Raw genomic sequence first — 15,877 nt, forward strand, 5'->3', positions numbered from 1 at the left:
CAAGCTTTTTGTTATGAAGGAATAGATAGCACAATGGCTCTCAGATGTTTTTCCTAGATAATTTTTTAGGGTGGTGACAAAGCTAAGGGCATACAGATTGTGGTACGCTACCTGAACTGGCAATCCTCGCTGTCCACTGAAGCTTTTTGAAGGCATGGGAAACCACAGAGCTAGACAATGCTGGTTGAGAAGCTGGCCTAAGGGAGTAGAGATTCACTCTTGTATGGGATGTTAATACATAGAGGTATATGTCTTTCCTATAGTAAATCTAGATTGATTACTGTTGGTTTTTTGTTGTTGTTGTTGTTGTTTTCATTTTTAAATAGCAATGTATTTGCTTGAACAAGTTCTTCAGGTAATGTCTTGGCTACATTAGAAATTATCATGCCTAGTCACACTACTCACAGGGTCTTTACCAGACTCAAGAAACCATAATTAATATAAAGTCAAACATTTCTGGCAATTGCTGCATTTGAAATGCATATTAATATATATTTAATGAGAATACATGATCCCATCATTGACTCTTTGATAAATCTTGTAGCAGGAAAAGGAAACCTTGGAGTTTTACCAGTTTGTTGGACCCTAAGAACATTAAATAACTATGCTCTGCCAATTTCTGTCTAGCAAATTACAGTATTCTGCAGGATTTTGAATAACATGTTCCAAGGATCATATAATTTTGATAATAATCTTTATTAGCTGTATTACTCTATATATGTTGACAGCGTTGAGCAGTTTTTGATGGACTTTCACAACATGTATGTGAATTGAATAGTTTACCGTCATCATGCTTGCTTTGGGAAGGAGAGTGGCAGTGGTGGGGAAAGTTGGCAGATTAACTCTTCGTAGAATTCAATACACTGATTAGCTGCTTCTAGTTATCCACATGTGCAAGAGGCTGCAAAGTCTACAAAGCCTGCAAAATCTCATTTGTTGATTTCTTTCTTTTATTCTTGTCAATGTTCACATGCAGCAACTAAATACAATGCAGCTGCTTGCTCACTAACACACACATACAGTGGGATGAGAATTGGGAAAACTCTTGAGATAAGAATAGTTTAATAACTGAAATAAAGTATAAATCACTAATAATAATAATAATAGTAATAATAATAAAGGGAAATAACAGAGAGAGAAAACAAACACCCCCCTCCCGCCCCCAAACAAACAACAGTGACTCCCAGTACAATTGCTCACTACCCACTGACTGATGCCCCGCCTGTCCTTAACCAGGGATGGGCCCCTCCTAGCCAACTCCTCCCATTTTATGCACTGAGCATAATGTGCTGTTGTATGGAATACCCCCTTGTCTAGTTTGAGTCAAGTGTCCTGTCTCTGCTTCTTCCCGGCTTCTTGTGCCCCTCCTCACTGGCACAGCATGAAAGACTGAAAAGCCTTTGATCAGGTAAGTGCTACTTAGCAACAACTAAAACATTGGTATGTTATTAGCATTATTCTCACACTAAATCCAAACACAGCACTGTACCAGCTGTTAGGAAGAAAATTAACTCTATCCCAGCCTAAACCAGGACAACTTCTCATTGCTTCTTGGCATTTTAAGTGAGTGGGTGAGGTGGCTTTACAGAAATGATTTTACCTGTCCAGAATAGTCAGGTGGACCTGATAAACATGAGCAATCTAACTCCTGTATCTGTAGGGGGATAAGTGTTGTACTAGGCTCCTACGCAGTACTGGAGATTTCGGAGGTTTATGTATTTTTATGTAAGATTAGTACCTTACTACTAGGAATCCTGCACTTAGCTTTTCTATATTCCGCATTTTGAGGATGTTATTTTGATCCATGTTCAGGAGAAGATTCCTCTCTGAAGAAAGTTCTAAAGTGATGGAAGCATGTGAAAAAAATTAGTTTTGTTTGCTGACAATAACTCAATTTGATCCCAGACAATTTGTAATGAAAATACTTTTCTCCTCACTAATCCAATGTTACAATAATTGCAAGAGGTAGATCAATAGCGGGAACTATAGAACTGGAAGTGCTACTCGGATATTAAGCCACAAATTGATCCCCCTGTCAAAACTTAAGTAAGTGCTGTATCAACACAAGATTGGAGAGTATTCTGAAATGTAATAGTAATGGCCTGAAATAATCTGTTTTATGAAAGTGTATCAACTTTTCACAGCCTGAATCTACACAACCTTGCTGTTACCTTATTATGTTTTGCACTTACACATTACAACAGTGATTTCTGACTATTGCTGCACTTGGCTCCAATAACATACGGGATTAGTTCTGGATAATCACAATCCTCACTTAGAAAGAACCACTAGTACTTGCACGGGATCCAGCACAAGTCTTGTGCAACTGTCAAAGTATTCCAGCATTTATATGGCAGATATTCTAATCCAAATCCATTACTGATCAAAATAATTCTTTAGGAAAATAAAGACAACACTAGAAGACCTCATAGCCCATAAGATTCTTGAATTTCCTTGGACAATTGATGACTGTTGCAACTCAGTGTACTGACTAAATCATACTGATCTGCTCTAGAGAATGTAGAGGAAAACATCAGAAATTATAGAATGCTTTGGAAAAAGGAACAAAAATCTATGGGTTGGTTGTAGCGCTTCTCCCAAAAACTAAGACATGCCGTGTTTTTTAGATCTCTTTTCCTTCTTAATGGGCAGAAGTATGAAAGTTGTCCTTATACTACTATAGTCATGTTAAGGTTTTAGAAGCTGCAAAGGTCAATGCTCAATTCATTTTATGGTGTTTCTTTTATAAGCCATTAAGAAAGACTGAAAGGAGTAATGTGTCTGAAGAATTTCTTCTTGAATATGTTTTTTAAGTATTGAATGTTGCTGTGGCTCAGACATTGCACATTTGAGAAGGCAGCTACTCTTGTAGGAATGCTTGCAGTGATCTGAGAAAAACAGTTGTTGCTTTCTGTGGGTTGCCTCTTTCCTAATGAATGGGAAGGAGCATGCGGAGTGTGAGGTTTTGCTTCCTCTCTTCCCAGTGCTAGTAGGTCCTGCAGGGAGAGGTATGGTGGCTCATTAATTTTTTGTGGTTGCTCTTCTTCAGATAAGGGCTGCCTTTTTTTTTCTGATAGTACCGAGCCTTTTGAATTTCTTTTGTTAGTGCAAAATTGAAGACTTCTGATTGGACATGAGTAGTCAGAGCAAGAAGTCTGTTTGGTGCAAACCCCTCTCACCTCCTAACCATTCGGTCCTCTCAAGTAGAAATGACTAGCTGACCAGTCAGAACTTCTGTTTTACCTAATAGAATTCACCCCTGAATTTAACTATTAGTACAAGGGGGAAGGAAGGTGGTAATTCTCAGGGTCTGGCCACCACTGAAGCCCTATCAGCCAATTATGATTAGCTTGATTATATAATTACTTTTCCAGCATGAAGAAAAAGTATCGCTTCACAGCGGAGAACAGAGGAAAACTGCAGGTGTCCCTTCAGCAGAGTGGGAAGGCTTTTCGCTAGTCTAGCCTGTTGTTGTTACAACGATGTTTCCAGCTGTGATACTTCCTTGCTGCCAAGTAGTAGTAAATAGCTGTATGAATCATAGTAATGCTTGTACCATTTGGGTGCAGCTGATTTGCTTTTTGACTCTCAACGGGTGTACATATGCTTAGTCTCATATTTCAAAGTTAATTGTTAATATTTCTGTGAAAGTCATAGCTTTGGGAGTTGAAGATTGAACACTTCTGAGCTGCTTCATCTTCAACTTTGTATTTAATTATCACTTGAAGCATACATGCTTTTGTTTGAATTGTATTTTAATTTTATTTTCTGCAAGACTCTCTTCAGAACTTGAAGTCAGTAGCCATGGCCTGCCTGACCCAGAGGGCAGCCAGCAACAGTGCAGGTATGTTTAATTTAGGACAGCAAATAGAGACTGCTGCTGTCCATGCTACCTACAGGCAGAGCTCAAAACTGCAGAGAAGCGGTGACATGTCTTGGTGCTGGCACTTGCAGCCTAGAGCCTGGCAGAGTTTTGCTGTGTGCTATTTCCAGAGAAGACTGGAAAGGACTAGTGTCCTGGTTTGCTTGTTCTTGACTGCCTTCTTTGTAGAGAGCCATAGGCATATGCCTGACTTTTTGTATAACTGCAAATGATAGCTTGCTGTAGAAGCTTGCACTCAAAGCTGAATGAGATGTAGGACAATAGCTCTTGAAGGTAAAGAAAAGGAAGTATATGTGTTACATAATGAAATGGGTTCTTTCTGATTAAAGAAAACTGTATCTCCATGACCATTTTCTGACTTGCAATGGGAGTCAAAAATAGATTTTGCTGAAAGGAAAATAATAAATACAGGAAAAAAATCAGACCACATGTTATTCTTCTATTCAGAGCATACTGAGATGGACCTGAAGTGGAATACTAGCAGGGTTTCTCATCCAGACTCAGCTGCAGACCAGGTGACTGATTTGAGTTGGCGAGGCAACCTAAATCCCAGTCCACTGATTAAAGATGATGGAGAGCTACTTGTGGATGAATACCTTTCCCCCAGGAAACTGGTGAGTAGACATCCAGCTTTTTAATGAAGTAGAAGAGGCAAACTGGCATATACAGAGCTGTATTAACTTTCCAGCTGCCTTTGTGATGATTGCAGATTGTTGCATATCTGACAGACTTCTGCATAGATTCTGTCTTATGGAAATTTATCAAATGCTTGTCCTCCTTTCACCTTGTTTCATATAAAAAGTACTCCCAGCATGAATGCTGCTGTCTTTATTGTTAGGTTTCTTGAAGCAGCATGAAGAAAAGTAAGGGTAGCATAATTATAATTTAAACAGATGTCATTAATGCCATCTGAAGTACCTTGAATCTTAGCATAAGAAAAAGCAGTTTGCATTAACATTGTTCTAGAGACTGGAAATGTAACTTTAAAAGCACAACTTTTTTCTGAATTAGTGAAGTCTTCTGTCCTCCTAAGAAACCAATTAAAATATTCTGTAAGTGCTGAAAGTACTTTCTATATATATCAAAGTGTGTGAAATTTCAAAGCACATTTGAAAACCCTGTTCCATTTTGACAGGAGGAAGATGATTTTGGCATGCAGCCTGTTGAAAGAGAATAACATGCTGAAATCTTCGTGAAGGAATTCAGTTTGCAAAATACTTGTGAAGGAATAGTTGGTTTTATATTCTGCTTTATTTGCTCAGGAGTAATTAAGGATGAAATCCTTTGGGATGAGTAGGGGCTGAGAAAATAACCTCATTTATTCTTGCTAAAGGAAGAAGAGGTGAGAGCAGCTTTCTGTGTTGCAGAATTGTGTAGAGCTTAGTGAGGAAGAGCTGGGGCCAAGCCTGTGGTTCAGATGCTCCCAGCAGGCAGCATGATGATCACTGTAACCACAATCCTCTGTGCATCCATTGCAGAGACACTAGCTTCTGCAGGGGGCACATTCCAGGTGCAGTTTTACGCCACTCTCTGTCTAGATACCAGCCACAACTTTAACTGTGTGCTGTAGATTAGACAACAAGTTATTCTCAGAACTACTCTTAACAGCTATGTTTTCTAGTGTTTATAAGGTGGTTGGAAATGTAAAAGTCATTTTCTGCAGAATGTCTATTTAAAGCATTCTGAGGAAATTTGATATATGCTCTGATGGTCTCTGCCATTCATTTTCCTTTGGCACATATGAACCGCTTGACAGCTTCTTTTGCTAAAATCTGGCATATAGTTTGGCCAGTCTAATATGTTTGTGGCTTATAATATGCTGTATGAATCCAATGGGAAGCTCTCAGATTAGTTTGTTTTCTTGGGGCATGAACCAAAGTCCATCAGAGTAACCAAAAGAGCTGCCCTCTGACTTCAGTAATCTCTGAATTAAACCCTTAGGAACTTCTTTCATAGGCATGAAATTCTTCTTCAAAAGTTCTGCTGCTTTTAGTTCACAGTGATTTTAAGTGTACATAGGGCAATGTTACCTGCATCCTATGAAGTTATAGTTCATTATTTCATAACATTTTTTAAAATGCAGATCAGAAGTTAAATTCTCCTGTAATTATATGCTGTTTTTTAAAATGGGAAAAAAACCTTTATTATTCATATGTACCCTCTTGAAATTAATCAAAACTTACTTCTTTAAGGACTGTGTACATTAACATTTGCACAGAATTCCATTTCAAAGTCTTTTAAATGGATGTCCACTATCCTACCTATTTTTCTGGATGCTATTTGCTGGCCATGGAACCCAACATTTGTGTTGGCACATTGGGGATACTTCCTGCTCAGAGGAAAAATTATATGACGTTGTCAAGGAAACGTTTACAATTTTTAGATCTTATTTTGATAACTTATCCAATATATCTATTCTTTGACCTTTATGTTGATCAAATAGAAACCGCTGCTTCCATAAATTTACTTCCTCTGGATTTGCAAATATAGAGACACTGTTCAAACATTTAATCAGAAACAAGTTTTCACAGGGGTGTTTTTTAAGGAACCACATGCCATGGGTAACCAAATGGTTTGAAAGGTTGTTTTGCTTAAATCAATAGACTTGCACTATCTTCTTGATTGTCTTTCAGTTGTGAGTATTTTAGGAGTTATTGATTGTATTTACTGAAGTGCTCTGAGAAGGAAATTAACATTTTAAAAATACAAGCTCATTAAGCTAAAATTCTTTTACATTCAGATAAGGACATAGGCCCCCGTTCTGCACTGTTGTGTAGGCAGGTATCTAGATACCTAATAGAGGTTTCCGAGGAATGTTTTTGTCCTGAGGTATACTCAGCTTTACTTCTTGCCCTGGCAGTGTTCTGTCTTGTACCAGTTCAGTTTAAGTTCGGGGAGGCTAGAAGGTCTAGCTGTGCAGAATCTGTGAAGACTGGCCACCTTGAATTGCAGCCTGTGGCCTCATCTCTACCTGCACGTTTTACTATTTTTGCCCTTTTTGCCAGGGATATGGCAGTCTATTTAGTAGTGAAAACATCAGCAGTTCTCATTATTAAGGTTTTTGTAAAAGGATGATACTTGTATTCCTTTTTACTTTTCCCATTTGCCAGGTTGTTTTCCTCAAAGTGAGGAAAGTTTGGCTCAAACTGATCCTCTTTTTTTTTTTCTTTCTTTCCTTTTTGCCTCCTTGGATCCTATTGCACATTAAACAACTCCTACAAAACCATTGATCCCTTTCCCATTCTCTTCCTTTCAGTTGTAGATCCTCACCTCACTTAAATCTTATGCTCACTCCCTACAGGCTTTGTGGTATTCTGTGGCCTCATTTCAGGAGAAGGTTCAGTTTAAAGTCCTGTGTGATTCCATATTCCCATTATGTTAATCACATCTTGAGTAGCTTCTGCTTGTTGCCATCTCTCTTGCTGCAATGTCATGTGATGTCCCTTCATATTTGAATACTCTTCATCCAAGCTACAGGTCAAAAGCTTTTGATGCAAGGATTGGTATCATTAGATGTTCTTTTTGTTCTTTCTACTATTATCAATGTCAATTTTCTGTTGTATTGTGTAATCTTCATCTATATGAATAGGCATTCTTGCTTTTCCATTTGTACCTAGCCAGTTAATATTTCCAGCTCCCTGCTCTGCCTGTACTTGTTTTGTGCATTCATGTTGTTGACAAATGATGCAGAACACCAGAGTGAGCAAATTCACCATTCCCCCTTTATTCTGAAAACTGGCTATTAATGTGCAATACATTGCAGATAATTTTTAACTTTGTTAGGGCTGTGGCAAGGATTCCTTATTAAGCATGAAGGAACTGAAAAATTAAGGACTCACCTGTCTTGAATCAGATTTTTTTGTTCTACTAACCCCCATCTCCTTCCTGCCATTTGCAAAGGATCTTTTCCTGACTTCCACAAAAAGCATTCCAATTCTCAGAATAAACTCATTTTACAAGGTCAAATGGTCTTCCAGATATTGTCACGTTATCAAAACTAATCACATTTGTGTGTGATCTTTAGAGAAGAAAGGAAGTAGTATTCCAATTTCACTATTTATTGATCCTGCTCCAATTAATCATGTTTTCTAAACTTACGAACATGTGTTCTGAAATGGTGCTTAGTTTTGTTGCTCAGGAGGTTAGGGTGTATTTCATATGGTATGCACTCATCCTCAGGGGGACAAGAAAATCCTGGAGGGTCCTGGAACAACAGACTGGATTCCTGATGAAATGACTCAGTCGTTTCCTTTTTGCCTTTGCAGAAAGTTTTCCTCTTAGTTTCAAGCTAAATGGATGGGGGGGGGGGGGGGGAGTTAATCATGGAACAAGTGCAAAATTGTGTTAAATTAAATGGAGTCAAGGAGATGGAGTAACTGACCAGATTTGGATCTGCTCAATCCTGTATTAGAATTATTAGAATTGTATAATCATTTAAAAAATAAAACTGAAAAGATTTGAAGGGACCTCTGGAGGTGTTCCAGTTCAATCTTCTGCTCAAAGCACAGCTAGCAAGTTTCAAGGTTAGATCAGATTGGTCAGGGCAGCAGATAGTAATAAACATAATACTGTGAACGGGAAAAAAATTACAAAGCCTTATTTAGTTTCAGAGCTTTTATTTTTTTTAGGTTCTTGTACTAACACAAATCCCTTTACTATAGTCAAAGCTTGTAGTTGTTATATTAGTGTTCATCCTGCTACCTAGACATTGGATGGTTTATGTTCAGATCGTCACATCAGAAATCTTTATATGTATGCACACACATTTGCAAGCCTTTATGTGAAAAACCCAGATTTTCATTTGCGTACAGTCACAGCCACTTAGCTAACATAAAATAGCAGATTAGTCTTGAGTTTTACATGTTCAGTCACACAGCACTGAGCACTGATTGTAGCTACTTACGCATCTAATTGCTAGATAGGAAAAAAGAATATCAGGTATGGCTTTTTTAATATGTATCTAAGGGAAAGTAAATCTTTAAAAGAAACTTAGAGCATAAATTGATGTTGGAATATTTACTATCCTGTCCACTCCTCACCTGTGTGTTAATTTAGCACATAGTTGAAACTGAGCTTGTTTCCCCCTACCAAAATGATACAGGCTATTTCTGGGAGATCAGCAAACCTCCCATACAGTTTCTGGTGCCCCATGTGCCCACTGAGGTTTGTGACACTTAAGAGAACTCTCAGCAACTTTCAACATCAGATCCTTAATGCTGGTTTAAAAAAAGGTGTCAGTACTGTGAATCCCCAGCATGAGTCAGTGAGGAGCTGAACTGGAGATGGAAAGACTACACAGGGGCCCATCCATGCAGATCTGTTGGAGTAACTTGGGAGCTTTGGCATGAGAATAAGGACATCTCTACTAATGTATCTACCACTTAAATTTCATAATTATTGCTCTCATCTATATTTTTCATACAAGCCAAGAAGATTTCTTTATCACAGATTGAACACCTACTTAATCTCTTCATCTGAGCTGAGAGAAGAATGTATGTATATGTAGAAAATAGTGAAATACAGCTAAATATTGTAATTATGGGCATCTGCAGCATTTTGCCATTTTGAAAAGAAGATTGCATGTGAGACCACAGGGAAGTTCTGCTCCCGTTCATTGAAAATACCTTACTTAGAATCACTTAAAACCTTGTTAACATTCTCATAATTTTCTTGTTAGAAGCAATATTTTGTCATACTTTCAGTAACTTTAGGGGTTTTGTGCAGGGAGAGATGGGAATTCAAAATAAATTTCCTGCAAAAAGCAATGAACACATGAATGGACATGATTCCAGTATTTGCATACAGGTGTAGTATTAAAAGAAAATAAGCTCACCACTCAGGAATTCCTGTCTTAGCCAAATTAACCAGGATCAGCAAAATAAATGCACAGCTGGAAATGCTTCTCTGACAGCTGCACACAACATGCACTTCAGTAACCTATCCACTTTTCTTGGAGTATGTGAAAAATCTAGGGAAGAGGGAAGAAAACAGTTGTGTACACCATCTTTAATTGAATGGATATTATTTACCAATTAAGGAATTTACAGGGAGTTGCAAGTGGGACTTGAACTGGGTTTCCCGGCATCCCGAAGTGACTGTTCTGCCAGTTGGGAAGCTTTGCAAACACACAAGTATTTTTCACTTGCTATTCTTTACAGAATACTTACTGGCTTTTCTTGCCAGTCAGAGGAAAAGCTTTCCAAACTAGTGCACAGTCTCCTCCGAGATGTTGGCCAGACATCTTGAACGATGGGAATGATTTGTGAGCCATTGTGGAGCTGCTTTTTAAATTACTGGCTACATTATTTACCAGTATGTTCTGCATGATCTCCTGTGAAAGTTTTACTCCTGTTTTGAAGGAGGTGCAAAAATATAAAGATAGCTTTATCTGCTCTTTACTTAGCATGTATTCATCTTCACGGAATTGTGCAGTGTTTTACCATGGAAATTTATCTTCTCGAATAAAGAAATTTAAGGTGAAGTATAATGCTTGCTGTCAGGCCACATTCTTGAACATCATGTGCCAGAAAGGATTTGATATTTGATTCTTCAGAAAACATCTTCCTTCTCTATCTAACTGATACCCACCTTGCCGGGCAGGCAGCAGATGGGTGGCAAGCAGAATCCTCTTCGAACACCAACAATCAGCCTGAATTATAGCTTTTTCTTTTTTTCGAAGTATCTTTTTGCTGTAAAATAACTCTGAGTATATCCAGTTCTTTGCCTAGAACAGATCTGTGATACGTTTTGTCTGCTCTACATTGAGGCTGAGCAGCTGTTCACAGGCAAAGAAATCCCTAGATGGCACAGCACCTTGGTGTGTGTAGCATTCCTTGCAGACAGACAGAGAGACATTCTGTTCCTGGCTGTCAAAACAGCCCTTTGAACTGTGGGCAAGCAGTCATTACCTGAAACCACAGTGGGATACTTCTGAATTAGTGCAGCAGCCCGCCCTAGGCCTGGCATGGGCCCAGGAATGAAAAGATTTAGAACACCATAGCATCACTTCAACCTTTGTGGTGCCAGGTATCTCTGTATCCGAGCTGATGATCCCTTCAGTGTCTTTGGAGATTTTAATGTATTTTTTATTTATTTATTTTTTCCTTTTACTACTCAGTAGTGATAAAATTATTCCCTCCTTTCAAATTTTGGTGAAGGTTCCTGTGCTTTGGTATTAAACAACATAAACAGGAGATCCTGCTAAATATGTGTCATCTTTGTTTAAATGTTTCCACATCCTTCCCTAAATCTCCCTCATTCCTGGTGGCATAATTTTAGCTGTGACACGAGAGATGTCACACTTTCAGCTGCACCAGCATGCCAAGAAAGGTGTCTGCACAGTAGGAGTGTCCTAATTATCTTCCAAAGGAAACATTCACCACAAAACCTTCTCTTGAGCTGCTGCCCTGGCCTTTTGCTTGCTAACTAGCTTGTAGTCAACACCTGGGGTCTCTGTGCTTCTAGTGCCTTTCGGTGAGCTCGCCCCCAAGAGCGTTTCTTGTTTCCTTCATGTAGTATGATAGCTTTTGCATCCCACCGCAAATTGGTTCCAAACTTTCCAACTATCTCCTCAGCATCAGCAGATGGAAGGCAGTGATTTTTCAGTCTTTTGGAAAAACAGAACAGGGAAATGGGGACTGAGAGCACATGGAGTCTGGTTAGCACATGCTTCAAGGCAGCTGTCTACAGTTCAAAGAGTTGATGATGGGAGCCACCAACCTTTTTCAGCACTGGAGCCACAGCTATGCCTGTTGTGGTCCAAAATGTGGATGTGCTAAGATGCTCATCTCTCAGACAGGGGAAAAAGTACAAATGGTGGATCTGAAAAAGGAAAAGGAGGGAAAAAAAATCATGCTAATATCCCTGGTATGAGGAAAAGGAATAGGGAACCCTAGAAGAGGAGAGAATATAACTCTATTCAGTTTTTAGGACAATGAGCAGAACTGTGAGAGGAAGCTGTCTAGAATACAGCAGTGGGAAGGACAGTATGCAGGGAACTTGCAGACAGCAGAGGAGAAAGGCAAAGCCAGGAGCTTTTGCTACTCTCCTTAGAACCTGTATGACCCTAAGCATATTACTTGTTCTGAGATCTTCCTATTCTGTCTTCTAATGATGTAGGCTCTTAAGACTGTTTTGACAGGGAGAGGGGAGGTATTTTTCAGAAGCAGCTTCCTTTCATGACCAAAGGTTGTGTCCAAGTCCAGCAATCCAAATGCATGCTTGTGTGATAGGACATCAGCTAGTTCTCATTTCACACATACTGTCATGCTGTATGACAGACAGTGTCATCTGCTGAAAAGGACTACTGCAAAATATATCTCGCAGTGAGGGATTCTGTGTTTACGTGGGGGGAGAAAGCAGTCTGTACTTGGTAAGCATGGCTTCTTTGCAGGAGCAAAACAGTTTTTGTGGTGGCTGCATCTGGGGATAGAAAGTAAATTTCTGAATGCCATTGGAGACTCACAGGTATTCACCTTAGACCTTTGTTTCTCATACTCTAGGGGGAAAGCAGGAAAGTAAGAAGACTTCTTAGGTTCAGCCTGCTTAAAAAAACTCACAGGTTTCTTTTTTTAAATAAGATTAACAATAATTTCAAACACAGTGTTATAAAGAAAATTCAAAAGTAAATGAAGAGTTTTGATAATTCTGTTTCTTAGGAGTCCAAGTCAAAACCTTACAAAGGGAGTCAGATTTTTGAGGAGGGACGCTCAGCCTTTTCAAGAAACCATGCCCTTTTAAGCTGTTATCTCATTTACACACAGATTGTGTTTGGTCCTTTGTAAAAGGATGCAGAACTGTCGTAGAATCATAGAATAGGGTTAGAAAGGACCTTAAGATCATCTATTTCCAACCCCCCTTACACTCACACTAGATCATGTCACCCAAGACTCTGTCCAACCTGGCCTCGAGCACTGCTGGGGATGGAGCATTTACCACTTCTTTGGGCAGCCTATTCCAGTGCCTCACCACCCTCACAGTAAAGAACTTCTTTATATCTAACCTGAGCTTCACTGTTCAAGCTTGAACCTGTTACTCCTTGTCCTATCACTACAGTCCTATCAGGGTGAATGAAGTTGTAGTTGCTTGCATGCAGTGAGCAGGAATGTCACAACTGCCGTTTTTCTCTGCAAAATGAACTGGATGTTCTTGTGGTTATTTTTTCTTCTCCAAACTCATAAATGGAAGTGGTCCTACACGTTTCCTTCTAATGAATAATTCCCCCCTTATTAAACAAACTAAAGAATGTTGTAACTTTTAATAGGAAGAAAACTTGTCTCCTATATGTGGAGGTTGTTGAATGACTTCCTGCCTTCATCTTAAATAGAGGTGCAAAAGGCACATGACACTACTGACCCATGCTATTGATTTCATTATTGAGGGGGAAATACTGATGCCAGGGTCAGCCATTTCTTTGAAGTGGGCTTTTTTTAGCCCCACATTCTAACTTCTTTGGCATGGAAAGGTGAGAATGTAGCAGTTGTATCACTACACAGAGCATCAACTCTTTCAGGCAGTTATTGTGTCACAAAAGACTTGTTTTTCATCTTTCAAGGAGTGTTTCAGGCCTCTTCATGAACCACTAACACATCAGGGACAAAATATATAGTTCCCTCCTGGTCTGTTTTGGTGAATCCATGCATGGAAGGATCCACTGAGCACCCAAAGATGATACAAAGGACATGGTGGAACATGTAGCCTGAATGAGGGAAACTGGGGAGAGAGGAGCTGGTTGTAGCAGGAAGGAATAGGGGATAAGAACAGTGGTAACACAAGACTGCTTCAGCTGCTTGTGAAATTGCAGCCTGGCATCTTAAGACTCTATAGCCTTGCTGTAGTTTTCATTGACTGTCCTAGGAGCTTCCGACTGTCCTAGGAGCTTCCTACTGTCCTAGAGCTTCCCTCTGTGTATAACTTCTGCTTGTTTTTGTCCTCCTGCTTACCTCTCCAAGGCAAAACTTGCATGTACACATCAATGCAGGCTATAAGATATTAGGAAAGATCCTGCATTCACACACTCTTGCTTAATGCAGTGGTTGACCCTATTACCAAGATTTTGCAAAAATAGTGGAGTATTTTGGAGGCTTCTGTTTGTATTGCCTAGATATCAAAGGAATTTGCAATTCTTGTAATTAGTGCTGTCTTCTTTCAGAAAAGTGAGCCACTCATGCTAAAATCATGTCTCTTTTTCATGGTTTTGGGCTAAAACGCTAAACAAAGTGTTTTGTTGAGTGTTAATACCGAGTATCTTTTTGATTACAGGTGACAGAGTAACTTCTTATCTGCTGAGGATTCATACAAGACTTATGCAAATCTTAAAGCATGGACATACTGTTTAAATGAAGTTAATTGGCATGTAGGTCTGTTGATTTGCAGCTTGAACGTAATCCTCAGCTTTGACTCGAAGAGACTAGAATGATTTGGAGCTATGAGGAAGAAATATCTTTGAATACTAAATTTATTTCAATGTGATTGCACATCTAGCCATTTTGATCTGGAGTATATGTTGACAAAGCACTGGTTGAAAGCCTTTCTACAGCTTTTTACTTCTCATCTGGTTTATTGCATGTCATCTGGTTTATTGCAATGGAAGTATACATACATTTCTGCTTATCTTTACAGAAAATTTTGACAGGGGTAAATGATCTGCAGCAAGTGAATTCCCTAAAGGTGCGAGTAGATACAAGAGAGAACAGCTTGGGGAACTTTGGTAAGAAAACACGTTATCTGTCTCAAATTTTCCTTTATTGTGTCTTGAAGCATGACTGGGGACTTAGAAACTAACAACCACTGTAAAGTACTTTCCTGCTTAAGAACTCCTGAAACATGGTCTCCCTGGAAGCTCTCATTCCTTGATCTCTGTTTTCTGTGAAGCTCTAAACAGGACTGAAAACTATGGCAGTGGGATGAGTGATGCCATTTCTGTCTAAAGCAAATTAGTTTGAACACATTCCTCTTGAATGACATGCTTCCAGGCCCTAAATGAGCATTTATTGATTACCTTGCCCTCTAAGTACTTGGCAGTACTCTAACAAAGCAGTAGCCAAAGTCCAGCTTCTCTCCACTGTAAGGTTTTCCTGTGGGTGGGAAATTGCTAGTGGTTTCAAGCTACTCATGCAGCCAGTGGCCTGTCTTTGCATCCTGTGCTGCCTCATCGAGCTGTGCTGGATGATGTGACAGAGGAAGGTCCTAGAGATATATCATTTTGATGAGTCCTAAACAGCCCTAATGCTTGCCCTTAGTTTCTATGTTGTCATTATTGCACTGGGGAAGTAAGGAAGTACCAAGGAATTCCCTCTATAGTAAACACTGAGAATATGAAGCCTTCCTTTTTCCCGCTACTAGCAGTCATTTTCTGTCATGTGGATGCCTATCACAACCAAGTCTTCTGCAACCCAGCCTACTGCAGGGTAATATTTTCTGTTCCAAAAGGAGTCACATCGCCAAACGTGGGTGCTGGTATTTTCAGCCAAGCAGTTAATTTTTTTATGCAAGGGACTACAATGTAATAGCCAATTAGCTTTAGTGGATTGATTGATGTCTATTTGTCAAGAATGGTGAAGCAGGTACAGTGAAGGGGGCTTTTGTCTTGAATTGTATAACCGCTTTGTATTGGTTATTCCATTTATTTTGTAAATAGTTCTCTTTATGGTAGGCACTTGATAAGGTAAATTACATGCATTTCAGAAATAGTAATCTATTCAGTCATGTTTCCTCCACTTGATAAGAAAATCTGATTACACCTTTTCTATAATGCTTGAAAGTGCCACTCCCGTTCCAATGCCATTTCACATGAGCTGTGACAAGCAAGCAAACTATTTCATTCTTTTCACTCTGTACTTCCCTTTCCTTTCCATTACTGGAAATAAATCCCTTTCTGCTCCCTGGGGTTAGGCTTTTGCAACTTTTACAGAATGTGGAGCGCTATTCCCATATTGCAGACAGTTTCCATCTTGTTTATATCCCACCATTTGCACCAAGACTTGGCCCTTGGGG

At 39.3% G+C, this 15,877-nt stretch overlaps 1 protein-coding gene across 1 annotated transcript in view; it reads left to right on the forward strand.

The window, feature by feature from the left end:
- The first annotated feature begins 3,788 nt into the window (after positions 1-3,788).
- Positions 3,789-15,877, forward strand: part of LRRC56 (leucine rich repeat containing 56) — a 54,269-nt gene continuing 42,180 nt past the window's right edge. Inside the window, 3 exon segments of the mRNA XM_061380413.1 lie at positions 3,789-3,844; positions 4,331-4,497; positions 14,504-14,591. Coding sequence (XP_061236397.1) covers positions 3,805-3,844; positions 4,331-4,497; positions 14,504-14,591 — 295 coding nt within the window. The 5' untranslated portion in view covers positions 3,789-3,804.

This window comes from Neopsephotus bourkii, unplaced genomic scaffold (assembly GCF_033783945.1).
Source record: "Neopsephotus bourkii isolate Nb327-2 ecotype Australia unplaced genomic scaffold, CSIRO-AGI_Nbou_v1 NB_1792, whole genome shotgun sequence".
In the NCBI taxonomy this organism is placed as follows: Eukaryota; Metazoa; Chordata; class Aves; order Psittaciformes; family Psittacidae; genus Neopsephotus; species Neopsephotus bourkii.